The sequence below is a fragment of the Maylandia zebra genome, linkage group LG8 (assembly GCF_041146795.1).
Source record: "Maylandia zebra isolate NMK-2024a linkage group LG8, Mzebra_GT3a, whole genome shotgun sequence".
NCBI lineage: Eukaryota > Metazoa > Chordata > Actinopteri > Cichliformes > Cichlidae > Maylandia > Maylandia zebra.
The window spans coordinates 24,157,886-24,185,818 of NC_135174.1; the positions used below are offsets into that span (position 1 = coordinate 24,157,886).

At 41.2% G+C, this 27,933-nt stretch overlaps 2 protein-coding genes across 5 annotated transcripts; one reads left to right on the forward strand and one right to left on the reverse strand.

Moving 5' to 3' along the window:
• The first annotated feature begins 49 nt into the window (after positions 1-49).
• prdm9 (PR domain containing 9) lies at positions 50-5,632 on the forward strand. 2 transcript variants are annotated; one of them, XM_004556707.2, is made up of 7 exons: positions 50-202; positions 509-624; positions 1,581-1,664; positions 2,468-2,745; positions 2,851-2,918; positions 3,053-3,243; positions 3,398-5,632. In XM_004556707.2, exons 2-7 carry the CDS (start codon positions 528-530, stop codon positions 5,383-5,385), a joined length of 2,706 nt encoding a protein of 901 aa, XP_004556764.1. In that variant the 5' UTR covers positions 50-202; positions 509-527; the 3' UTR covers positions 5,386-5,632. The 2 variants fall into 2 exon arrangements, with proteins under 2 accessions (XP_004556764.1, XP_004556765.1); XM_004556708.2 differs by having other exon boundaries at positions 54-202; positions 456-624.
• Positions 5,630-27,623, reverse strand: ppp1r9bb (protein phosphatase 1, regulatory subunit 9Bb). 3 transcript variants are annotated; one of them, XM_004556711.6, is made up of 11 exons: positions 27,469-27,623; positions 25,130-26,676; positions 15,192-15,324; positions 13,227-13,347; positions 12,906-13,010; positions 10,629-10,761; positions 8,958-9,110; positions 8,789-8,842; positions 8,412-8,641; positions 8,231-8,327; positions 5,630-7,112 (listed from the first exon to the last, which is right to left on the reverse strand). In XM_004556711.6, exons 2-11 carry the CDS (start codon positions 26,561-26,563, stop codon positions 7,062-7,064), a joined length of 2,511 nt encoding a protein of 836 aa, XP_004556768.1. In that variant the 5' UTR covers positions 26,564-26,676; positions 27,469-27,623; the 3' UTR covers positions 5,630-7,061. The 3 variants fall into 3 exon arrangements, with proteins under 3 accessions (XP_004556768.1, XP_004556767.1, XP_076743781.1); XM_004556710.5 differs by lacking the exon at positions 27,469-27,623 and adding an exon at positions 26,924-27,207; XM_076887666.1 differs by lacking the exon at positions 27,469-27,623 and having other exon boundaries at positions 25,130-26,912.
• Between the last annotated feature and the right edge of the window lie 310 nt (positions 27,624-27,933).

The window sequence follows — 27,933 nt, forward strand, 5'->3', positions numbered from 1 at the left end:
GCCACTTTTATTTAAAAAGAAGGAAACGTTTACTCTTATTCTGAAAGTGTGCTCTATTTTCTTCCGGGGGACCGTATCTTAGGGTTCGGATACTTTAGTTGTGGTTTCTAGTGAAGCGTCATGCGCTAACAGCTTAATCTTTCGTGTTTTGGACGGTAGTTACGAAACAACTCCAGAAATATAGCCGTTGAACGTCAGCTTGGTACAAAAGTTCTATTCTTTATATATTATTAACTACACATGCATTAATGCCATTTGTCATGTTTTGTGCTGTGATAGCCACATTTTCGTTATTAGCTATCGGAGACTGATTTGATAGTACCTTTGCCACTGGTCCTTTTTTTTTTGTCTGTGTTAGTATTATAGCTGTAATGTTAAAGGATAAAGAGGTTTAACGTGCTGAGATAATGTTAGCTAATGCTAGCTGTAGCTTCATGTTACTATGTTTTTGACAGTGTGCATGCATCCTGTGTAAGCAACTGCCGTAAAGACTGATCATTCCCACCAGCTATCCACAGTTTTTACTCATGACGGACAGAAGCAGCAGCGTGGAGTGGGTTGAGACAACCGAGGAGGTGGTTGTAACTGAGGAGTGCATTCCCATTGAAAACAACCCCCCTGCAGGTACACTATAATGACATTACAAATAACGTTGACATCCAGTGCTGGGTTACAGGATCTTCTTAATGTCTGTACTGAATATGGTGTGCAATATGACATTGAGTACAATGCTGCTAAAAGTGCTGTTTTGATATGTAGAACCAAGCAGGATAAACAGCTAAATTTCCCTTTGTTTAAACTGGCACAAAAAACTCTTGAAGTTCATAAAAAGGTGAAATACCTCGGTCACTTTATTACTGAGCAAATGAATGATGATGATGACATATACAGACAACGATGTAAGCTCTATGTGCAGGCAAATACTATTGCACGCAAATTCAGCTTTTGTTCACTTCCAGTTAAAGTGGCTTTGTTTAAAGCGTATTGCACACCGCTATATACTGCCCCCTTGTGGTCATCCTACAAACAATGTAGCATGCAGAAGCTGCATGTTGCATATAATGATGCGATGAGAATCCTTTGCAGGATACCTAGAAGTGGTAGTGCCAGTCAGATGTTTGTAGCTGTGGGTGTCTGGACTTTTAAAGCACTTTTAAGAAAGTTAATGTTCAGTTTTAGAGAACGACTGGATGGTTCGAGTAACAGTATAATTTTAGCACTTACAGATCCGACAGTGAGTGGTTCCCGTTACTCATCCAGTCTCAGAAAGCACTGGTTAAAGTGTTTGTGTATTTATTGATTTATTTTAAGTAATTGTGTTTTATGTATATTATGGTTTTATATTTTTACAAATGCTTTATATACTTATTTATATACATATATATATTTAATGGTATACCTTGTGTTGTGTGTGTGTGTGGGGGGGGGGGGGGGGGGGGGAGTTGTGTGTGTGTGTGTTTCTTGTCTTGTTTTTATGGACATGTAGTCTGCCAATAAAGATTGAATTGAAAAAATTGAATTGAATTCAGTGCTGTAATATAGCCTTTAAAATAGTTTCTTTGTTCCTCTTGTGATGCCAGTTTTAGAGCCAGCAGACACGCCAATACAGAAGTTACTGGACGCTGTGGGGCAGGGAGAAAACCCAGATGGTGACGATGGCTTTTGTAAGCAAACCCCATGTTTACTCTTTTGCTATTGCAGTTTAGGTACAACTAATATCCAGCCAGAAATATGTCACAAGCCTGTGCATCGCTGCCAAAAGAGACTGGCCGAGCATGTTACAGGGCATTTAACCAAATGGGGGTAGGGATTTATTTGAACCTGTATGTATACTTTTAACCCTTTGTGGATTAGAGAAAATCCAAAATAAACTTGTGCGCCCAATTCTTGTTTTTTAAAGATGTATGCTGTACAATCATTTCACCCTGGAAATCGAATAATTCAAAGAAATGTTAAAAGTCAAAAATTAACTTGACATTCAGGCCCGTGATAAGTGTGTCAAAACTTCTGACCACAACTCCAGGACCATTGCTAAGTAAATATAATACGCTTAAATGAAAGTCAAAGTGTTTTGCTATGGTCTTATTCAGTAGTCTTTAAACTTACACATTTCAGTTTTCTATCCCATTAACCCTACCTCTCTGTCTGGTTATATCTTCTTTAGATTTTAATAGGGACACACCTGTAGATCAGTACATGTCTTTCTGAGCCACACATTTTTGTCATTTGTAAACTAGAGCTGAACTGTAGAATGTGTTAGATGGATGACTTAGCAGTGGTCTTCCCCATGAGGACCTAACCTACACAAATATTTGCAGTGTATACACATTCATTCAAAGATTTACTAATATTTAATAATAATAATGACAATATTTGACTGATAATTTGTCACTGTGGTATGTCCAGTAAAAATTACCCCAGATGAGCTTTTTTCCGTTTTTTTTCCCTTGTTTTTACATTTTTATAGATTGCGAGGAGTGCCTGACTCTCTTCCAGGACCAGAGTGATCCTGACAACATTAATGGCCCATCTTTTATTCTCGATTTTCCAACAAACATGGGCGTCATGCAGAGGGCCCTCCTGACTCTGCCTTTTGGCCTGATGATAGGCAGATCTAGTATTCCCAGTGCAGGGATTGGGGTCCTAAATTATGGGCCTGCAGTGTCTCCTGGAATGCATTTTGGACCATTTGAGGGGGAAGTGACAACAAGGGAGATTGCCATGGCAACTGACTTCTCATGGGAGGTGAGCTGGGATGTATTAAACCCAAACAATAAAACAAGTTTAAACCTCTTGATGCATATTTTGTTCTTTGTGTGTATTTTGTGACAATATTCCAATTTACTGCAGATTTACAAAGATAAGGATGACTATGACTACATTGATGCTGCCAAAGAATCATACTCAAACTGGATGAGGTATTGAATTCTTTTCTGTTGTTTCCTGTTGAATTACAAAATTAATTTTTAATTATATTCTATGAAATAAATCACAGTTTGTACAGCTTGTACATTATTAGAAAATGCTTTTTTTTTCCTCCCTCCTGACACAGGTATGTCAACCATGCCCGTCATAGAGATGAGGCAAATCTGTTGGCAGTCCAGTACAAAGGTAGCATCCTCTTTCACTGCTGTCGCACCATAAATACTGGAGATGAGCTCTTGGTGTGGCCCAGCAGCAAACTTCATGCCCACTTTAGTGATCCTTGGGCCCAGATGTGGTATTTGAAGTTGAATGCAACAGGTACCCTGACTTTGCTAGTCTCAATAGTCCATAAAAGTGATCGTTGTAAGAGCCATAGTCATGTAAAATTTTCCTGACTGTGTTATTTAAAAATTTGATTTATAGTTTGTTTGTTTTTTTGTTGATGTTTTCGCCTTTTTCTCCTAAAATGCAGAGAGTACTGTATCCGGTACAACTCAGATCTTCCTGTGCGCCCACTGTCAGTTGTCTTTCACCACCAAAGCCTTCCTCCAGCGACACACAGAATACTTTCACACGCAGCCTGAAAGTGCTGAAGTAGCTGATGGAGAAAATAATGCCTCCAGTGCTGCAGGATCACTGGTGGTACTGTCTGTTGATCCTCTTGAATCTAAAACATGTGACGATTGCGGAAAGACATTCAAGCAAATACCTCATCTTAGGAGGCACAAGCTTTGTGTTCACTCCAACAAACGCCCCTATTGCTGCCCATGTTGCAGGCGAAGCTTTAGCCAGGCATCTGGCTTAATCAGACATCAGTTAGTTCATAGGAAGCAGGCTGTAGGAAAAGCTTCCAATCAGAAGCAAGTCCTCAGCAACAAAGAGAGTGTAACGCCAGAGTCAGAACTTTTAAAGGCAGGAGATTCAGTTGTATCTGAAAAAATGAATGAAAATGAGAACCAACAAGAAGCTATGGATACAACTGAGGCTCCTGAGTCTTGTGCAGGTGAGTCAGAAACACTCCAGTCAAACTGTTTAGATTGTGGTAAGAGTTTCACAAAGGAATCATCCCTCAAAAAGCATAAGGTGACTGTCCATGAGAGGATACGTCCGTACGTCTGCGCTGTTTGTCAGAAATGCTTCGGTCAGTACAATGACCTGACCAGACACCTGCAGCGTCACCAGAAACAGAGTAAAACAAAAACAAATGAGGATCCAGAGGACTCCGACATATTGCCCTTCAGCTGTGGCGAATGTTCACTGGCGTTTTCCTCAGTGGATGACCTTCAGCAGCACATAAATGAACATCACTCTGATGAGAGCACAGCTGAAAATAACGAAGACGATGTAATGCCTGACGGTGAAAGCGTTGAATCGGTCCAGAATCCTCCCTCTCAGAGGCCTCAGAGATTTGGAGCTAGATTCAGAGTTTCTGCCATAACTAAGCTCATTGCGCCTAAACGAAGAGCTACCAGTCCTGCTCAGCCTGCGAGGAGCTCCGCTGAACCAGAGGCGGCTTCTGTCCAAAATGGGAAGTTAAAAAAATACAAATGGTTCAGCTGCAATCGCTGTAAACAAACATATGGAAACCCAGATGACCTCAAAGCACATAAATGCACTTTGAGGCAGCACAGATGTGGCCAGTGTGGAGCAACCTTTAATAAGTCTGGTTTCCTGAAAAGGCACGAGCAGATGGTACATGTAGAGGCCAAATCTTACAGCTGCGATCGCTGCGGTAAGGTCTTCACTACACCTAGTAACCTTAAACAGCATCAGAAGAGTAACGCTTGTATGAAGTATCACTGCACGTCTGAGCTCTTCCCATGCTCCTTCTGTCAGTTCTCTTTCACCATGAAGAGCTATCTTATTAAACACATTAAAAGGCACCATCCCGTCGAGTATCTTTCACACTGCGAGTCGGACAGCCTAACGGATCAGCTGGAGGAACAAGAGGGGGAAAAAGAATATACGTGTCCTCACTGTGGCATGAACTGTATGACTGCCAAAGCTTTCAAATCTCACACATGCTTCAGGCAAGTGAAGGTTTTGTACTTGTGTAACGACTGCGGAAAGGGCTTCACAAACCACTACGGTCTGAAACAGCACCAGCGCATCCACACGGGCGAGAAGCCGTACAGCTGCCCTCACTGCAGCAAAAGCTTCTCGTACGTCGGTCAGCTCAACGTACATCTCAGGACTCACACCGGGGAGAAGCCCTACCTGTGCACCCACTGCGGGGAGAGCTTTCGGCAGTCGGGAGATCTGAAGAGACACGAGAGAAAGCACACGGGGGTGAGACCGTACAGCTGCCCCGAATGCAGCAAAAGCTTCAGCCGACCGCAGAGTCTCAAAGCTCACCAGATGCTTCACTTGGGACAGAGAATGTTCAAATGCACTCAGTGCGGGAAGAGCTTTTCCCGAAACTATCATCTCAGGAGGCACCATCAGAAGATGCACATTTAGTCTAATCGCATTTTTTTTGAAGACTTTAAATTAAAATGAAATACAGGAGCTTAAATGTGAACTAAATTGCACTTTCCCGCTTGTGTACTTGATGACTTATTGAATGTCCTGTACATAACATTCTTTTATTTTTCTTGTAAAGCATTTAGTTATTTTTTTTTTTTAGTTAAAAAAGGAAAAACACCAACAAATACTTGTCTTTGAGTGTCAAACTGCACTAAAAAATAAACAACCAACGTAACCATCACTGTTGACCATTTATTCCACAAAACATACAATGCAAAGCATGTGCACTGTACAAGCCTTAATATTATGAAAATACTCATAACCATGCCTGTTTTTTTTCTTCAATTAAGTAGTCTTAAATTTGTTTTTGTAGTCAGATCTACTACTTTTTTTGTCTTTTCTTGTTTTTTTTACATGACACAGTATAACTTTGTTTATTGGACATTAATTTTTGCATTGCTTTTGTCACTATTTGTCCTTTGTTAGCTCATATTTCCAACTTGACTATATTATAAATATTAAGTAAAATTAAAATATTTCAGTCTGACCTGAACTATACAAACATACTGGTATGACAGTTGACACAAGTAAAACTCAGTTTCATTTAAACTGTGCGTAAACTGAAACAGGTAGAAACCTGGCAGTGTTTTCCATGTGCTACACACAGCGGTGTCAAGTGCAGCTGCTGGTTAGAGAGGAGCTCCTTAAATCTAAAACTTTGCTGCTGGTAACGGCTTCTTTAACTTCCCAGTCCAGTAATGTTTCTTACATCAGTAGTCCTAACTAATTCCAGTTCTACAAGTCCATGACAACATCCATTTGAAGGGGAGGGAAGAGATATCCATTGTTTGTGGCACAGCAGTTGTGGAGGCTTGTTTCCGTGGTCCATTTTTTTCCTTTTTTCTATTTTTTTTTTCTTTTTGATAGAAGTGAGGGGTTGAAACCAGAGGATTAGTCGCTTGTTCGCGAGTCCTAATGTGTAAAAAATACACAAACACGTCTGAAAGGTAGGCAGCAGTTGGTTCTAAAGGTTATGTGACGAGACCCCTACGAAGGTTGGGATACTGTACAGTTTCAAAGACACGTCAGACTTGTTCCCGTTTATTACTCCAATCCAGTGAAGCACCATGTGTTGTCGTCTTCAGTGCGGTCTCCATCCAATTTACACATCTTTGCCACGCAAAATATACGACCCTCGACTCTCATTAGTTTATATTATGTTAAATGTTATGCACATTAAAATTTTTTACAAACCAAACTGATTGTTAAACCACACAGTATCACATCTGTACAAACTCAGAAAAAAATGTCACAAAACTAAGCGAAAGAAAGAAAGGATTTTTGTTTTGTTTTGGCAATTGAAAAGCAACAGCCTGGGCTTTCACAAGAATCACAAATTAAGGGAGAAAATACTGAAGTCTGAAAATGAAAAAGGAACAGTACATCTACGGAGTCCGTTTGTGATGATAAAACTGCTCTTCTTCCCATAAATGCCAACAGAAAAACATGGTTAAAAGGGTTAAGTGGGTGAAATACAAAGCCTGAGGGCACATACAGTATGCGACCACAAATTAAGCTCAAGTTGGACACACGAGATACCCTGCAGTTCGTTGCAAGTACTTAAAACACTCCTTTGTCGGGTGAAGTTCTATATTTATTAGAAAAGGCTTTTATAATGGTTCAGATTTCAGCTCCTCCACTCGGCACTCCAGATCAGCCACCTAAAAGAGAAGAGAGGAAAATGCACTTAAAACAATGAAGCGCTGCTGGAATGTGACTCGTACTGTTTTTGTATTTTTTGGAGATGATGTGTTCTGCTGTGCATTTCTGCTTTCAGTTGGTCCATTGATCTCCACAGCAGATCATCTTCTTCCATAGCATCCTATCCTTAGCTTCCTGCTTTGTCACACCAACCCTCTGAATGTCCTCCTTCACTACATCCATGAACCTCCTCTATGGTCTTCTTTTTATCCTCCTGCTTGGCAGCTCCATGTTCAGCATGCTTTGTCAAGAGGCACACAGGAACAATATCTCTATGGCTTGCTGCTTCATTGTTACACCCATCTCCCTCTCATTTACACTCATGTATTCTGTTTTCTACTAACAAGCAGGGAAAAAATAGGAACTACAGATAAACTTTAGCAAAAGCTTCTTTCCATCAACGGTTTTAATCCTAAGCAAAATAACGACAGCATTAAAAGCTAAATGACAGCACTATAAAAGGTACAAAGACTCCTCCCTTAATAGTAGAAAACAGTTTTTTTACAGCCATTTTTACAAGCAAATATCAACATTTCAATATTGGAAAATCAGAAGGAGGTCTTGCTTATGAATGAATCTAGTGCAAGTTTTAAATTGCTGGAGGGAGGCAGGAGGATAAACTAGACCGAAGAGAAGCTCTGTATGGGATGTTGGGTTTTTAATGCAATAAAATCAACCTTAACCTCTAAATCAGCAACAAGGTTTTCCGTTGCATTATACTTCTGCTTCAAACCTTTTTGAAATCCTACACCGTAACCTGACATGCACTTTCCTAGTAATGCAACCACACAGCAGCTCAATGATAACATACATAAACTCTTTCAACTTCATCACACTTTCTCCAAGTTCCCCAAGACATTTTTGTGGTTTCAAGATTTTCTTGAAACCACAAGCAATTCTGATTAATAGAAGTTTCAAGATCAGATTTGGTCTGGATCAAGCAAAGTGGTGTTTACTCTTGAACACTTTACAAAATGCTCTGCAAACCTACCAGCACACAGTTGTTGTGTGAATATTATATTAATTGCTAGATGTAAAGATTAAATGTGCACACACTGCCTTGAGGCACCTCGTATACCTGTTCTTGGAGTTGCCCTGACTCCTCTTTCAGAAGGTTGGCCTCAGCCCCAACTTGTGCACAGCGCTGGGTCTCCTTCTTCAGATACTCAATCTCCCTGTTAAAGGAAGAGGATAACAGCATTGGCACTCTGATCTCACAACTCTCTCGGGCTTTTGTACATGTAGTTAAACGGTCTTACTTTTGTTGATACTCCTTGATCAGACGTTTGGCTTTGCTGTATTTGCGCTCCAGGGCCTGATACTGGGCCTGCGTCTCCTTCAGGTGCTCATCCACTGCCTGGCACAGGCTCTGAGCCTCCATCCAATAGCCCTCCAGCTTCTCCATTCGCTCCTTGTTCTCCTGCAGGGTTTGCTCCAGCTGGGCCTTGTCCATACGCCAGCGCTGCTTCTCCTGCTCTGCGTGGTGCAGCTGGAAGAAAGCGTGATTCATTCATTTCAATCACATGATGATGTAAACGGACACACTCCTCTGACTCTAAAGATAAGAAATGCTCTTTTGCTTATTCTTAATAGAACCATTACATAAAATATCATGATAATATTCACTTTAAATTACCTTTCTTTTCAGTTGCTGGATCTCAGCCTGGGTGACAGCGTGTTTTATTTGGAGCTATAAAAAAAATCCCAGTGTTACTATTCTAAACACATCTCTAAATATAAGGTGCATTAGTGAAAAAAGTTTTGATTAAAGAAGAAATGTTGTAATTACGACATTCATGGCTCACCTCTTTGTATTTATGGGCCAGCTTCTCAGGGTCTGTCTCCAGAGGCGACATGTCCTCGTTCTCCGCCAAGTCAAACACCTCGATCGCAGTGGGATACGGTGGACTAGCTTCCTCATCATCATCCTCTTCCTCATCTGTGCCGTATTCCCCACCCTGCAGGGATATGGTCAAGGTTAGGACCCCGTTCATAGGCAAAAATCAAGAAAAGAAAAAAAAAAAGGAGAGCTTATGACTTATATTTTATATATATAGATGAAAGTGCATGTATAGCTGGAGAGTGAGTGAGATTAAAGTTTGTTGTCCTTCTCCTTTGCAGGTAAACAAACTCTTTCAAGTGATACGATTTACACAGAGAAAACAAAATTTGAATCTGTCAATGTTTCCAATGCTAAAATATAGTTTTTGCACATATTGGTTTCCAGGAGGGTTTTCAATTTATGCAATTCCTGGAGAAAACCAAATATATTTCTTTAAATTTGTTTAATTAATTTTTGGACATAATGCTAAAGGAAACAAGAAGGTAGAGTGTTGATGAGTGTCTTGATGGTGTCGTCCTCTTGTGCTGTGACGCCAAATAGACACTAGATGGTGCACAACTCAAGCAGGCGCCTGTACTTTTCATTACGCAACTCCACACCTAATCTTCTTACTGTCCATGAATGGAGGAACTTCCTCTCTGTTATTCTAATGAAACCATAGACAGTTCCTGAGCCTGTTCCGTGTATGTGAATGAAAAGCGAAACAATCTGAGGCATCATTGACAAACTAAAGGGCACAAAAAAGTCCCTCTGCTTAGTCACAACCCTGAGCGGAGCATATTTTCTGATCATGTTTATAATACACTGGATATCACAGTGTGGCTTTTTCTTTTTCACTGTTCATAAAAATAATCACATATTTTTTAATCCTACAGGGAAACCAATATCCTAGAGGGCTAAGTGAGGATTTTAAGGTAGCACTTTGTGCTTAACTGTGAGGCTGTTTACTGATGTCTTTGCTCTGTTAGCTCAGCTTGTGTGGGACTGTGCGTCATCTGCAGTGGTTAAATAATATCTTATGTCCCATTTTTTTTGTATTTGTGCAGAGGGGAGGGGTGAAGCTGGATTAGTAAGCACTTCACCCTCACTTCTCTACTGTGCATGTGCAGATGTTGCTCCATCACCAGTTAAAGAATGATAAACCAGGCGCAAGCAAAGTTTTTATGCTTTGATCCCTACAGTGATGGGATGTGGTAGCTTTGTTACGCTGTGGGGGGGAGACAGTTTCCTGGCATGGTTTTGGTTCACTTGGCCACTTAAGAGGAAGGAATCCCTACAAATCAATTCAAAGTTGTTCTGAGTGATCGCCTTTATCCGGTGATATAACACTACTACCCTGATGGGCATGCTCGCTTACAAAGTCCACCACCTAGAGCGCAGGAAGGATCACTGAATGGACTGATGAGTATAAAAAGGATGTGAATCATATGCTTTCACCTGATTTTAACTAAGAGGGGATTGGGGAATCATGTGTTAGATAACAGTCTTCACCACCATCATGAAAACATCAACTGAGGGATTATCTGTGGGAAGAAATGTGCCCCCTTCCTCACAGACTTACAGAGATGATAATCAACGTGTTTTGTCTTTAGACGCTTCATTAGTAACCTCAGTAATCTTATTGCCCTCTAACCTCTTGTTCATCCATGTACTGGTTGTAGCGCTGCTCCATCATTTCCCTCTGCCAGCGCTCTTGCTCCAAGGTCTGCTGGATGAGCTGGGCCACTTCGCTCTGTTCACCCGGCTTCTCTCGTCCAATCACAAACCTGCATTTAGGCATATATTATTCCACCTCAGCCAGGAACAGAAAACTATGACAAAACCATATATATATGCTGTGATGCTGTATGTATATGCTAAATAATACATGTTGGCCTCTTCTTTGTTCTGAACACTGAGGAGCACAAACACCGGCTCTTTAGGCAGTGAATGTTTTCATTCTTCAGTTAGTATAGCATAATGTATTAATGTAGCTGGAATGCGCTGGCTCTCTGATAACAGAAAATGGCTTCCTGTTTACACTCTAACAAAGATCTTCTCTACATAGTTACCCTCTTGGGTGCACGAATCAAACCCTCAATTCGTCCTCTCTTTTAGCACATTGTACAGATCATTACAGACACTATATTTTCTCTTGATTGACGCTCACATATGGTAAACTGGGTAAAGCGAATCATGACAAAGCCACAGATGGTTGTTAAGCCAGCCACTGTAGCCTTTCAATTTCTGCAGCACTGAGAGGTAATTAAATGCTCATAAACACACTTCCTGTCCCAATCTATTTGTCTGCGTGACGTTTGTTTTATGAATAGGTCGGAGCTCTATTGCCCTTCGCCATCACTGCAGCAGATCTATAATGTATGAGCTATCTATGGAGGTCTCTGATCTTCACAAGTCACACAACACTAGCAATTATCCCAACAGCGCAGACCACTAAACCCTGAATTATGAATGAGCATGGATGACAAAAGAAGCACACGGGAACAGTGAACCATACCAAAAATCCAAAGCGCAAAGGCTACAAATAGACCCTTGGCATTTTGAAATTATACTTTTGATACAAGTGTTTTGGTTCCTGATAACTGTTTTCAGTGGCTCTGATGTGGAACCTTTGGACTTTATACCGAATGTCTCTAAAAGGAGCTTTTCAATACTAAAGGGTATAATCACGACCCTGGGAGACTGGCGATATAAATCTAAAGTCTGGTGAAGTGAATGGGCAGGATGTGGTAGAAGTAAGCTTTGTGTGAAAAAATGTGCTGTGGGTAAATATCAAAAGGAAATCATCTCCTTCAGGAAGAATGCTTAATGTCAGGGCAACTAGCAATGAAAACACATATCCTGGTCACTGCTAAGGCATTTAGAAAACCACAAAATAGTAGCTACAAAAATACAAGACCATTTAACAAAGACCACAAATTAAAGTAGTTTAATGTACTTTAAATCTATATTACTTTAAAAGTATGGAAGTACTTTAAATACTAACATTAGAAAGTCAATTTACTGACAACAGTCTGATGTTCAGGAGCTTTCAGTGCGTTACATTTGCAGTTGGAATATCTGAGTTCCTAGTCAGAATTTTCACACTTCCAACTTGGAAATTTAAGAACGCCGACCTAATGATTCAAGGTGGTGGTAATGCACGTAAACCGCAGTAAAACTGTACTACTGCTGATATGTATTTGTGACTCATTAAATAACCCAGTACTCTGTGAATATTCCTCATCTGTGGTTTTAAGGGGCAAAAAAAACATGCAATGCACTGTTTTGATAGTGATGCATGAATGGATCTATCTTGCTAGGGAGCAACTTTATTACCAGAATGCATTCAACTCAGTACCAAGTATGTGTCTCCAACTTCCAGGTCAAGTACATTGCAAATGAGTCAAAAAAAAGCCAATAAGGAAATACCCTGCCCCTGCTTTCTTTATAATGGCCAGTAGGGGGCAACTCCATTAGCTGCCACTAGAAAAAGATAGCACATTGCACTTCCTTTTATGACCTCAATATAACATTTCTGGTACATATATGCTGCAGTTCTAAGTTGTATTCAATAAAGTATGCTGTCCTATTTTGTAAATGATGGTCCCATTTGTACTAGAATAGACAATAAACCAGAGTAGGCTGATGCAAAAAGTTGTGCATCATAGTTTGACTGCACCAGTTTTTTTTTTTTACTTAAAATGGTGCTAAAAGGGAAGATTCAGGGGACACCCGAAGACACTATAATGGATCCTTTTGTGAAAGTCTTAACAAAATCCATAAAATTGTCGAGATATATCAGTAAAACTGAAATTGATAGCAAACTAGCATTTCTACTTCAACTTCTACTTGTCTACAAAAAAGAAAAAAGGTTTGTTTTGTGATGTAAAAGTGATTCAAAGCAAATTGGTTAGTCAGAGAGACTTACTTAACGGTTCCTGAGGTGTTCCTGAGTACAGAGGCGGCAAAGCTTTGGGTGACTCCCACCAAACTGGTCCCATCCACCTCCACAATCAGATCGTTCACCTGGATCCTGAAGCAGACAGTTTAAAGGCTTAGAATTTAGAGGAACAATAAGGAATCCACTCCTGGAACTAACACTACAACTACTAAGATAACCTCAAGGTGACATTTGATTTACAAAACAAAGGCCTGTTCAACTTCCCTTAATTTCTGACCTGCGATGTTTCAGTTCTGCAGTACATTTTTTTAATCATATCAGGAATATTTAAAGTACGAAGAAACATACCTGCCATCCCTGTGTGCTGCTCCTCCTTCTGTGACAGTCTTCACAAAGATGCCCAGTTTCTCCAGGCCCATGTCAGCCCCTGCACCCATCCCAATAATACTGATGCCCAGGCCGTCACCGTCTGAAAGAAATCAGGCTTGCTGTTACCAAACTGGTATTGTAATCTGTCTGTAACAGACTTGTTGTTGAAGAGGCAACCTTTGGGACTGAAAATGCAGCCAACACAAAAGTAACAGAACCTGCAGTTGTCTGAATGGCCACAAGATAGCTAACATTAGCTAACAACATAACATTCCACCTCTCTTCACTTCTGACTTCAGAACGACGGGATAGCAACAGTCACAATGCTCAAATCGATCTTTTAAAACAGGAATTCATGACCCAGCGCTTGAAGTCAGTGTGGCTATGTCCATGTTTTAATGTACAGTCTATGAATGTGTTATTATGGCATAGCAAAAAGAAATATAGCTGCTTTCAGTGGTTGTAGAAGAGGCTAAATTTTAATAATTCTTCAGCTGTGCGCTAATAAATTAGTTAGTGAACCTTTGTTTGCTATCCTCTATAATTTAAACCCACTCAAAGGTGCACTGTAGTTTTTTATTAATTATATTCACTTAATTTTAAGTAAAGTTTAAATTAAGTTTAACACAACTCGTGTCCTCAAGGCTATACATTTGCTTCCCCCAACATTTGCGCCAGCTTTAATCATATAGAAACCATGTATGGTTACCAGCAAAGTTTACCAGCACGCTCCACAGGGTACCTTAAAATGACTTGCTTACCATAATATATAATAAACCAATATTGTAAAAAATAAATATCAGCTTAAAGTGTTGGATTATAAGTCAGAAAAAAGCGAACACATATTACAGGTGCCTTCTGTTCAAACCTTCTGTTTGTGCAAAGTGAGGGGATAGGAAACCAGAATGGCTCGTTTGAGACTGAGGATTGACTGAGGGGATGCACCAAGGGCTAATATGAGATAGATAATGGTAACGATGAGTCACGCAAATGCACTCTAATAGAGTTCAAGAGTAGAAATATGTAACTGAAAGTCAGAATGAATGCAGGAACAACAAGGAAGGTACACTAAAAACTGTAACTGTAGTTTCTTGATATGTGAGAGGTTAAAAAGATTAGTTGTTGTTTGTTTGTTTGTGTTACCACATAGTTGGGATTTAAGATTTCTAAAGAAAGCCCAATCTATGTCACGATGACGCATCATAAGCTTTTTCGTCTGTTGAATTTGGGGATTTTCAACCTGACATCAGCATTCTGTGCAAACTACAACTGAGTTTTAGTGCATAAGTTTCTTTGTACCTTGAGGACAAAAAAAAAAAAAGCTCTGACCTTCATGTGATCTTGAAAAAATAAAACATTAGTTTTGTTGACGTCTGTGACGTCAAAGTTAGATGATAATCAATATAACACCTAGATTCCTCCCAGAGGCGTTATGTGCTGATTTAGCGTATTCTTTTTTTCAAGCACTGTTTCTTTTTTATTTCAGCTTCTATTCTATCATGATCTAATTAATGTAGAGCGTGCACACCGCAACACCTATAAAGAACACTGCTACATATGGTAACCCACGTAATCTGCCCTATACACAAGTCTTCTACACACATAGAAATGCACTATGATGTTACATGGATACTGCAAATCTGTAAGTCATTGGGGAGAGCAGAAGGCAGCTGGTGAACCCTGCAGGTCTTTTAAAGCAGGACTTTTTTTAATTGCTTCGGAGATGGGAGCCAAATGGGAGCTTGATCATTCAAATACAGAACCTTACATTTGTGGGTTTTTTGTATTCTCTTTCTTAGCAAGGTGCAAAGAAGCCTCAGGCAAGTCAAAGTACAGTAAATGCTTAGAATTATTTATATGCCCGAAGTAAAGTGCAGATTTTACAGAAAGAATTTGTATAAATACTCGACTGGTTAGAAAAAAAACAGGGTTTAGTTCTGATACCTTTCTCCAGCTCCACAGGGAATAGGTCCAGCCTCTCCACTCTTTTCTCCAGCTCATACTCAGCAGACGCTGCCATTGGATCCACATCTTCATTGCGTCTGTCATAGTCCTCGTTGGAATAGGTGGCAAACACCTGTAGGATGAGACAGGGACAAGATCAGACTGAGAATCACACTTACATCAAGTCTCTGCAAGGCGGAGCAGATTTTTGCTAGCATCTATTCCTGTTCAGAATTTGTTTGTTGTTGAAACGGGACATTTGTGAGTCACAGTTGTTTTGGGATTTTTTGTTTTGAAAAGAAAATGTTCAAAATTATGGCAAATTATTTGTTTTCTTGGCAAAAATTAGATCCACGCTTAGGCCTGTTCGATATAACGATATATATCGAATGACGATATAAAAACGTCTATCTTTCCTATTATGCTATCGTTTGTTTATAGCAATATTTTTTCATCGTTTTGATGGTCACTGTAGTAGCTATATAAATTTCTTAAAGTTCTATCTTTCTCTTATATTTAAAATAACCACACTATGGATGGACAAGTGCCAGTTTTTACGTGTTGTCGTTAGCAACAAAACTGCAGTCCGCTTGTTTGTTTTCCACGTAAGCCTTTCACAATAAAGCTCAAGATCCTGTTGAGACTTTTCAAAATAAACTGAATCACGGGAAAGAGTATGCAGAGAGTTTACGGATGAGAAGCAAAAAAGAGCCGTCAGGTGCTAAAAATAAACATTAGGCTCAAACTTTGAAAGAACTTATGTCTAAAAATGTATAGTTTCATGCATGGTTAAAACACAGGTAAAGGACGCCCAACTGGAAAAACTTCACGCAAGTCGAGATGCCTGAGATTCACAGAATTTACAGAAAATATTACATTTTTGTGATTTATATCCTTGTCAGGACGATAAATGTCTTATATCGGGATATGAGATTTTGGTTTTATCGCACAGCCATATCCACGCTTCACGCCACTGTCATTGTTGCCTAATAAACCTCCTTATAACTGGCCTCTGTGATATAGAGAGATAGATAGATATCCTTTCTTTCTAGACAAGTCTTTCTTTTCCTTGGAGCCATTGTGTCTTATCACTCTTCCTGCACATACTCCAAATATAGTAACTGCTGCTGTCACCAGAATCACTTCCTGTGCACCCTGAGGAGCAGTGATTCGTTTTGGGGTTTTTTTTTTACTTTTTATTGCATTTGTGTATTAACAGGTAAAAGAGTGGGCAGATTGCAGAATGACGTGACTACAGATACTTAAATTCAAACTACTGAACGGTTCAGTTAATATCAGTTACACGTGCTTTGTGGAAGATGACTTACAGAGTCACAGAAAGGCAAGAGAGGAAGTACTGGAGGAAACAGGACCATTACTCACAGGAAACTGACTCTAATCTGAGTATTATTTTTTTTCTCCCCCACATTTCTTGCACCGGTGCTCAAATTCCTTTCTAACAGCTTTATGTTCCACCACCACCAGCTGACTACTATGCCACGTTCATAGCCACTTAAATCACCTTTCTTTCTCACTCTGATACTTATTTGGAGCTCTAAACCATGTCCACATGGCACTGAGCTAAAGTTAGACACACACACAGTGGTCAGTAAGCTTATATATAATATTTCTGTTTGATTTCTTTAGAAAATCCAGCTTAAGCTAACACAAGTTAAAATTAATATGATCTATTCAGAGAAATGACTCTTTCTAAATCACCTTCACTGATTTCCATCATTCCATTGAGGACAGCAATTTAATGGATTGAAAAAAGCTTAAGATCACTACTTAGAGGTTTTGGATGCGTAAGTAGCTGAGACAGACAAGATGGCTTCATGGTTCGATAATAACTGACCAACATTGTTAATGCGGACATAATGCAATTCAAATGTATTGACATTTTCAACTGAGACAGCCACAGCATTTAGTCCGAGCTGTATTGTTTCACAGCAGTCATCTGTATCAAACAGACTAATGAGAAAATAAATAAATAAAAATCAATCACAACCACTGAAGTTGCTCTTATGAAGACAGGGGCCTCTGTTTTCAGGGCTCAACTTCCCACATTCACTCTGGTCTAACAGCATGACAGTTTACATAACCACCCCCAGCATGCTAATGGAGGCCTTCTGCAGCTGCTGCTCACAGGCCTCACATAGACACAAACACACACACACACAGGGAGAAAGAGAGAGCCCAATCTTTAAAAGCCTCACTTTCAGTCTTCCAGGGTGATTATGTATGCACCACCTTGCATGCTCCGCTGGCTACACTAATTCAGTGCTGGACCTTCTCCTTTTACACATTCTTTGATTTATTTTATCAACTTTTCTCTCCACAATCTTTGTTCCCTCTTCTGCAACACTTTCACACTGTTTCCTCAAGCCTTGGTTTGCTTTATTCAATGCAACTCTTGCATGTCGCCGGCCTGTTTAGCTTGTCCATCTGTGTTACAGAAGTAGCATCTCGTAGCTTCCGTGCTGCTCTTCAGTCCTACAGTATGGGGCCCCGTCTCCGTGGCAACCCCACAGTAAAGAGCCTGTCAGTTTTCTGACAGCTCCTTTGAAATGTAACCAGCCCCTCCTCTCTTAAATTTATTCAGTATCATTGTATTCTCTTACATCATTGAGCACTGTACAAGCTTCTGCTCCTACTTTTGGGCTGTCCTTACCCATAACAATAGAGTTTAAAATGTAATCGCCTTGAGTTAAATCTCTCCCCATCACTGTCAGATCACGCAGATTTTTTCTTTTGATTTTTTTTTTTTTTTTTTTTGGGGGGGGGGGGGCTAATTATGGCATAAAAATTACAATTTGCTTTAGAGTTCAGTTAGTGTCAATTATTCTATTAGTTTCTCAGGGAAGAATTAGTTCAGTACAAATACTGTCTATAAAAGATGGATACAGTAATTGTGATTTTTGTTTTGTTTTGTTTTTTTGTTTTTTAAGGTGGAAGTGACAATATTTGTTGTGAGGGACTTGTTTTGGTACCAGGCTGTAAAGATGTTACTTTTATAGCTGAAACTAGCCATTTTAACATTGCACTTTATTGGGATTGACTCAGTTTTACAGTGAGCCTGAACCGGCCATCTTATGATTACTCAGTTCCACAGTAGTTGCATTTTTCATGGAGGTTGCCACTTGTTTTAGTATTTTTGGAAAAACATTGTGACATCTGGGTACTGAATATAAAGTTATGACCAGCAGCAGGTTTGCTTACTTGAACACAAAAACTAGAAACCACAATTATGGCCCCATAATAAAGTAGTAACACATGAATATTTTTAAAAACTGCTTCTTGAGCAGCTGCAGACGGTACCCCAGATAGTTTTTTCTTTCTCTTTTCTACCATTTACATTTATGCTAAGCTAACCAACTCTTGGCTGTGGCTTCATACTGACCCTGAAGGCATGAACGGTATCAATCTACCAATCTTCTCATGTAACACTCAGAAAAGAAAAGAAAAAAAAGCAAATAAGCATAGTTCCCATTGTCCTGGGCTTTTCATTTAACTGACCACAAAACCTATAAATATCCATAAATGCTCATTATTTAGTGGGTCCAACTTCCAAAGTAGACAAATTGCTGTGTTTTACACTATTTTGTAAATAAAACACTCAATCAAAAAAGGAATGGAGTAAAGACTAATTAGGTTCAGCAGTTCTAAAACCATTAGATACACTGCTGTTACACTTTACTCTGTGAATCCCATCAGATTTAAACTCACAATAGTTAGCATGGGAGAAGAACTTAAGTCAGATGACTTCTGATTTAGGTTACCTTTGTATTTAGACGGATTAACAGAATGTGGATTAAGCGGCCAAAAAAATACACTATTTGCAAGTAACAGAGTGTAAAACAACAACAGAGACCTCTGAGCACCAGTGTGACACTTTCACGTGGCACTGCATCACCCCTTGAGTTTAAAGATCAATAGGTCACAGCTGATGGTCTGTGAAGCCCTCAATTTACACCCATGATACTGCAAAACATCAAAGACAGAAGACTGAGCGACTCTATTTTACTGCAATTGTAATAAATGATCACCACTGTAGTTGTGCTGTGCGTTGCAGCTATTGGAGAAACTGGCCATGCTATAAGTCAAGCTACAGTATCATCCTTGACTGACAGAATTACCTCTCGCTTCCAGCAGGAAGTCTATCTCCCTCCTTACAGACAGACTAATTGAGATTCTCCACGATACAACCTCTGACCTCGCTTTACCTAAGCACGCAGAGTTGTAGATGAACTCTACGAACAGTGAGGTGGCTATCTTGGGAAGACAAACATTGGGATTAAAGGCAGTGTGGTGGGAGGGGGGTGTGGTAGAGAAGGACGCTGTTCCAGTTGTGGCAGATAGTAGGTCAGAGGAGCTAACAGATGGCCAGGAAACTCCCTTCCTCCCTCCCTCTGCTACCAGCCGCCTCGGATGTCCTACAAAAGCTCCATGGGCAGAAAACTACAGCCACTCACCAGCTTAGAGATTGTGTTTGTGTCTATACAGAGCACCTATTTGGGATTGTAAAGGGTATTAAAAAGCAGCCAGTAAGTGACGACAACCATTTTACAACGCTGTTGTCGTGACACCGAAATGGCAAAATGATACAGCTGCCACGCCATGCCTCTGCTCTGCTCCAGTGTGGTTGCATCTTGATGCCCCTCTGGCTACAGTGTGATTGGATAACGCTGTTGTGTTAACTAGCAAGCCCGTAACCCACACCCCACCACCCCCACTGCCCACAGCAGCACGTCAACTGCTGTTTCTTTCCCTCTTGACTCCAAAAACTGTTCTAATTTTGGATGGAGCGAATAGGATGTGTGTAGGTGGTGCCACTGGTTTTTCCTAAAAGAGTGTTTCCACTCTCGTTGCATTCAGCAAAAAAAACAAAAAAAAAGCTTTCCAGCATTTTTTTGCTCATACTAGGCTTTGCATGTGCGACGTACAGTTTTCTCAATTTCTAGCTAAATGCAAAAGTTCATTACCATGCACTGATATATGAATGCCTCAATTTTCCCTGTATACGAATATGTGCGCAGTAATTAATCCATGCTTAATAAAGCTGTCAAAATTAAGCGTATGTTACACTTTTCCTCCTAAAGATTAATGACGCCACTATCTAAACTAACATAGGTTAAACAAGTGGCAGGTAATTGCTTCTAAATCCTACTAAAATTGGGGGTTAATCCACATGCCAGATGTGCACCATGCAGACAGAAAATAAGGATGTGGCTCTGGCAGCGATCACGTTTGACCAGTCTTCTCTTGCCAATAAAATGGATATGGTCAGCTCGTCATAGTAATGTTTGCATGGCACCAAAGCCCATCTATTTTGGCAGAACAATTTTTGGTCAGCAGTCATGTTTAGGCTTAGCGCTAACGCTGGAGAGAGGCACGGCAATATGAAAACAAGGTCAACACAGAGGGCTGAATGGCATTACACTATACAGAAGGATACAACAACTAAACTCTGTAACTATATATATTTTATTATGTTGTGTTTATGTTGGGTATATGTTTTATTATGTTACCATATCATACTGATTACATTTGTTATGACATTTTCTTTTGTATCCCTATGGCTCTTTTTTACATACAGACTTAGTTTGGGTTTTTTTCCCTTTTTGCTAAAGCATATAGTTTAGCCAGATCAGGTGACACTGAATCCTCCCTTAGTTATGCTGCGATAGGTGTAGGCTGCTGGGGGATTCCCATGATGCATTGAGTATTTGTTCTTCAGTCGCCTTTTTCACTCACTGTGTATTAATAGATCTCTCTGCATTTAATTATTACTTGTTATTAATCGCTGGCTCTCTTCCACAGCATGTCTTTTTTCCAGCCTTCCTTTTCTCACTTAACCAGTCAAGGAATTGTGAAAAAAAACCTCTTTTAAAAGCATATTAACTAGCAGCACCATTACTCAAGGAGGAAAACCGTTTCCATTCTTCCATTCTATATTTTCTGGTATTAATAAAAACATAAAATAACAATCATCCTAACTACAGGACCAGTAAAGCCTGAGAAAGACAAATATACATGTTCAGCCATCCATACAGCACGGTTGGCACCTCACATGTCACTGTAACCAACGCCTGTCATTTTTTGGACAAGATGATGGCAGGCGGGACAAGACAAAACAGTTTCAGACATCATGAGCGAGACGTTGCGTAATGTGGCTTGTCGCAGTAACCTGAACGAGTGGGCACATCACATAAATGCTTGCAGCCCACCACCAACCAGTGCAGGGCCGAGAAGTGGGGCAGTCTGACCTTGCTGATAATCTGTCTGGTCTTCCACTCCTCCTGGCTGTGAGTAATGCACTGTATGAAATACTGCAGGCCTGCTGAGTCAAAGTGATAGACAGTTTGAGGATACCTTAACATATGGTTACCTCTTCATGGGCAGTTCCCTTATTGGATGATCTCTGTGGTGCATTTAGGGTAGTCTGTATTTTGTGTTTTGTGGCAGACACTTTAAAGCAGCAACACCTCCTTCTATGTTTGTCAAAATTCAACACCCTCTGTTTATTACCTTATAAGTACAGTCATCGTTTGTGTTAATAACACAGTGTGAAAGAAAATCATAGGTGTTCTCTGAGCAGGCTGGTGAGACTGAGGAGCGTAGGCAGAGACCTAGAAGAAAGAGTCCAGGTTGGTGGTGCAGAAGGACAAAATGTTTAGGAGTAGGTGAGGTGAGGGGTAAGCAAGGTGGCAAATAAATCTGCTTATTCCTGGATTGGAGGAGACACAGCCCAAATCTAGTGGAGATTATCTCTCTCTTTTTTGAGGGGCAAAAAGCTCCCCCTGCACAGTGGGATAAATAATTAAAAATCACAACAAGCTAGGGGGCTAAGTGGTCAGGCTAAATACACCGAGTAATATAGAATTGAGTCAAAACAAACAAGCTAAAGAAATAAATAAGACATGAGAAGCAGCTTCCTGTGTTCGACAAAAGAGGCGGCCCTGAAAAGCGAGGCAGGTCTGTGATGATAACAATGCTGCTATTTTTACTAGCAGCAGCAGACTGGTGACAAAGAGCGAAAGGGAGAAAAGAAGGAGCAGGAGAAAGAGTGTGAGGAGGAGCAAACAAAGAATGCAGTGTGAACTCTACCCGAAGCAGATCTGCTATTTTTGCCACTTTGAGAGGACACGGACAGAAAGACAGACAGATGGAGGGGAACAATCAGTATGAATCGGAGACAGAGAAAGGCATGCATGCAGACGTCCAACCACTGTCACCACAACAAGACTTAATTGTGACCAAAAGCTGCACTGTTGCTCAGACGAGAAATATGCGCTAAAAATGAGCACTTCCTGTTTGGCAGTGAAACTAAGTGACAGTGTGACTTAAGAGCTGGCTGTTATGCACTCGCATGACATTTGAGCTGCATAATAACGCCCCTCCCATTTGACCTCGCATCCCCCTTACTCTCATCCACCCCTGCATCAATCTCCATAACAAAGGCCACACTGATACAGTGTGAAAGGACTCAGTAGGAGGTTTTTTTTCTTCACTGACCGCTGCAGGGTCACAACGAAATTCTCCTCTTTATCAAAGTCGTGACTTACAGCTTTTATCACACCGTAGATAATGCCTCCTCCTGGTAACCACGCTTGATCTCATGAGGATAAAATAATGTTGAAAGTGTGTTTTCTTCTCTATTGCACTTGCATGACAGGCACAGCAAGCCCACAAATGACTTGTATGTGATTTATGGGACAAAGCTGATTTCTAGGCATTTGCTCAATATATTAGAGCTTAATAGTGACACATAATCACACATCACTATTGGTATAATTGCTGTTCGGGAGTAACTATGTAATTTAATGTCTCAATTAATGTTACTGTGATTGGTTACAATATGTAATGAAATTACAGTTACCAATCAAATTGTCCATTATTACTAAGGGTTATATTCTTTACACAAGAAGGCTTACTCCACATGTAGAATATATCATTATTCTTTACTGCTTTGCACTTTATTCTCAGTGCATTAATTCCTTCTTTTGACATATGTCCAGAAAAAGCCAGTCAGCAAATCCAGTGCAATGCCATCTAGGATAACATAGCTAATAAAGCACTGTCTCTCCAGACAGGCTCCATTCCTCTCAAAGTTTGAGCATTGTTTTTGATTGGTTCTTCTTTTTGAATGTGCACTGTTTCAAATCAGCCAGTCTAATCAGTGTGTCTGACTCTGACCATTCCAAGGTGGGTGGATATGTCCTTGGAAAAGAATCTTTAGTGCTGGAAGATTAACAAACCAGATCAGGGCTCTAACATTATAAACGAAAGCTTGTTTTCTACCATTAAAATGTTAGGCCTAATTTCACCTTTAACAGAATAACTAGTAATTTGTAGACAATCAGATTTCACACTTGTGTCAGTTACCGTACATGAAAAGACGTTCTCCAAATTTTTGGAATGTGCATAAAACACTGCATTACACACAGAATTATGCTTCACTGAGTCTTTCTCACTGGATCACAGTGCATTGTGTGCATCCTTGAGGCCTGACAAACATCTGCAGAGCTGATTTTTTTTTTCAAGTATATTCCATAACTTGTGTTGTTTATATTCTTCAGTAATCTTCTCTTCCGTTATCTGACAGATTGCTACAGTTTTGGGTTCATTACCACGAACAACTGTTTCTCGATGAAATGGTTTGAAACCACTGGATATATTTAATAATGTCACTCGTATGAGCTTGTGAAGGTAGAAAGCAGGTGCAAAAACAAAGCTTCCAGAGCACCACTGGTGGCCTTTAATTGTACACTTTTTAATTTTATATTGTCAATATTTGTCATTATAATCCCAAAAGCTTATTTTCTCAGTTTGTTTTCTTTAGCTTATTTAGCTTAGAAATATCTGCATTGATCCAACACATATATGTGCAGTCCTTAGCAGTCTTTCATTAATTCCAATATTTGATGTATATGTTGTTAGTATCTATGTCAGGTTGGTTTTTAAACTATAATATTCAAATGTCAGGGTGCAGAAACTGGATGGTTCTGGACAATGTGCAGCGATAAGAGAAAATTTGGACTTGACAAGCTATGAAATGGTACAGGAGAGCCTTTCTGTGAGAAGTAATGTGTGTGACACAAAGTGTCAGGGCCCACTTTAGCTTGCAGAGTTGCTGTATGCCTTGGACCTCAAGGCAGAGCAAAGCAGCAACACTGAACTGGAGAGAGTCTGATGCTCCTCTCCGGATCATTACACCGCCCCCAGACAACGAGAGACACTTCAAATCAACTCGTCCTCCTCCTCCTTCTCGTCTGTCCTATTCTCTCATTGCACCGGTCCAAGAAGAGATTACAGTGCTCTTTTTTTCTCACTTCCTCTGTCTTTATCTCACACACAATCACAAATACAGCATCCGATGACCTTTCATTTTCCACAGTACAATATCCACTTCTCTAAAAATGGGGATAATTATCCAGGCCTGCCAGGTCTGTTTTACCCCCCCCCCAAAAAAAAGGCAATTATTTACAAAAGCAGCTCCTGCTGCATTTCAGTTGAGGCACTTTTGGGGCCCGTGTCAGCTGCACAGTAGGAATGCAGGCCCATCCATTAGCAACTGGCTGCTGGGGAGGAGGGTGTTAGTAGTGTGCAAAGCCCTGTGTTGAAACAGGCTAAAATCAAAATGTCAGCACTGGTGTGACACTGGCAGAGGCTGAGCGAGTTCATTAAAAAAGCTGACAGCGGCACTGGCTATGACTGTAACACAGCAGATAAGCTTTAAGGTCAAGTTCAACAAGCCTCTAAAGACACAGGATGAAAAGAAAATCCCACACCACAACATAGTTACAATTCAGAAATCAGCACACAAGCCTGATTAATAAACAAGGTTCGGGGGTACAATGTGACAGCAAACACCTCCGTGTTCTAGCTACAGTTCTTTCTGTTAATTCAGGGTGTTTTTACACTTCACATTTCCTCACCTGGATGGACTCTGTGCTGAAGCGAATCTTTCTTGAAGGGGGTGGATCCTCTTCCACAGGCAGCCCTGAAATCTCCACACAGCTGGACTCTGGCTCATAGCGGTCATCGCCCTCGTCTTCCTCCTCATCCTTCTGGCTTCCTTCAAAGTCCTCCCCCACCGCACTGTAGGTACTGATATCCACAGAGTCCCGGCCCGACTGTTCTTCTCTGAGAGTCCTGTCTTCCTCCTCCTCTGTATTTTTGTCCCCATCCTGCCTGACCATGTCGGCACTTTTTGGAGAGCTTCGCTTCTCTGAGGCAGTTTCTCCATTCTGCACCGACATGTGGATGTCACCTTGCAGTATTGTGCTGCTGGGCTCGCTGGTCCCAGAGTGTTCCTCAGGTTTAACATCAACTTTGGCCTCGACACCTGCATCTGAAACGGTCTTTTCTCTCTGTTCATTCGGCTCTCCTACATTACTGTAAAGTTCAGTAGTTGGGGCACACTGGCCACCATTAACGCTTTCAGATGGAGGAGTCACCCTTCCTCTGGAGCCCCTTGGAGGTGTCTCCTGTCCCTTCTGAATGCTTATCTCATCCCCTTGGTTGCCTGATGCAAAGGCACTGACCCTCTTTGTGATTATCTTGGAATTCAACACGCCTACCTTGGTGCTGACCCCTCTGGAAGGGAGTGGTGGTGTAGAGGAGAGACGGTGGAGGTTGTTCCGGAGCTCGGCTGCCCGTTCAAACACAGCACTGAGCTGGCTGACTGTAGGGGACACTGCTTCACTAGTGTCCAGGCTGTCCAGGGACTCTGTGCTGCCATTAAAACGGGCCACCATATCCAACCTGCCATCCTGAAAGCTCGAGGCCTTATCTGCCTTCAATAACACCCTGGTTGTAGCCAGCTTCTCCTGCTGCAGTTTTTCCTGCTGCAGCTTCTCCTGCTGCAGTTTCTCCTGTTGCAGCTTCTCCTGCTGCAGTTTCTCCTGCTGCTGCTTCTCCTCAAAGATGCGGCGGGTCTCCTGTAGCTTGGAGTAGCTGGGCGAGGAGGCCCGCTGGTGCCCATTCTCCGGTTTTGTGTCGAACTTGCTGACGCGCTCGGACACGGTGGATCCGAGCTTCAGCAGCGCGCTGTGATCCACGTTCTCGTTCAGGCTACCGGCTCTGGGCAGGGAAAGGCGCACCGATTTGTCGGCGATCCTGGCGTTGTCCTCACCCTCTGCGTCGGCCGGGGATGTGGTCTGCATCTGCTGGAACATGTTCTTGATACGGTGCACATTAGAGCCGTACCTGCGCCCTCGGGGGCCCTCCTGCATGTCCCCATTTGCAGCATTGTCTTTAACGGGCTTCAGGGCCTGCATCCCCGCCTCGTACGCGTTCCTGTGCGGGGATGGGCTCCTGAGCGTGGAGCCAGAGCCGGTGCTCTTGGATGTGGATTCGGTCTTCATCATGGTCAGTCAAGCGTCGCAACTGATGCTCAACGACGGCATGTCTCCTTTCTCAACTCCCGGTGGCAAATCTGTATTATCCACCAGCAGCCGATCCCAGCGAGGTGGCGCCCAGACTAGACCGGCAGATGGAGAGAAACAAAAACAACAGATCGCATTAAAGGCCGGCCTGCATCCGCTGCAATTCTCGTCTAGTGCAGCGGAGAAAGTGAGCGCGATGCATCTGTCAATAGCTCGTTTGCAGTTACAACAATGCGAGCCTGACCTTCTCAGATAATTGCATTAGTTACTGAAAATGTTTGCACAGAAAAACAGAAGAGTAATGAGCCGCGGATTTACCGCAGCTGACGACAGATTGCTTACGTTTAATCCCTTTTTAGAGGCAGCATCATTTTGATCTCTTCATTCTGTGAGCTGCAGATTTCTGGTCCTCTGGTAGCGGCAGACTGCTGCTGCTGCATGGAGGGGGGAATGCATGGGTCATAGTGCCCGTCTGCTCCTAATTCTTTGACCATTAAACGAATACGATCTTCATTTACAATATTTGGCGGAGGTGCATTAATTGTAGCTACTATGTTACAGTGAGTGGTGTGGTTTTCATTCCCGCTACAAAAAAGCAGTCATTCCAAGGAAGAAGCGATACGCAATGCTACTCTAAGGAAGAGGAAGAAAAAAACATAACATATAATTTTAAAAAAAATATTTAAAAAAAATTATGATTTCTTTTTAACCTAATGAGGCTGTGGTGGCACACTATACAAAAAAGACGGACGCCCCGAATGTTTTTTTTTTCCGTATTTTTTAAACCCCTCCCCCTCCACTAAAAGGAAATCCCTAATAAAGCAGTCCAGAGGCAGCTTTTTACACTAAATAAATGTATCTGTAAAGTATAAAATATGGATACTTACCGTTTCGTTACGAAAAATAATAAAACTGAAGTCGCGGTCTTTTTCGTTCAACCAGCGATAGGACCCAGTGACACCTCACTCACGTCAAATCTCCTTGGCCAATAACACATCCGTTATTTGCAGGACACATTGCTGCTTCCTGCATTCTACATCTGCGCCGATAGATATTTTAAACGTTATTACCGAGCGTAGACAAAGCATTTCCTTTTTCTTTTTTTTTTTGAAGGCTTTGAACTTGCCCACGTAGTCTCGGTTTCAAAAGTCGTTTGGGGTTTGTTTTGTTTTATCTGCAAGGCCGACCCATTCATGCAGCTGCCTCAATACATAGGCAAGAAGAGTGTAATGTACTTGTTTACATGGGTTAACTGTCATGGTGAATATTAGTCACTGAAAAAAGGCTGAGGCGATGTTAAACAAGGCGGTAGTGCCACCTAGCCAGTGTTCTCATCTGACTGTGTTACTGGG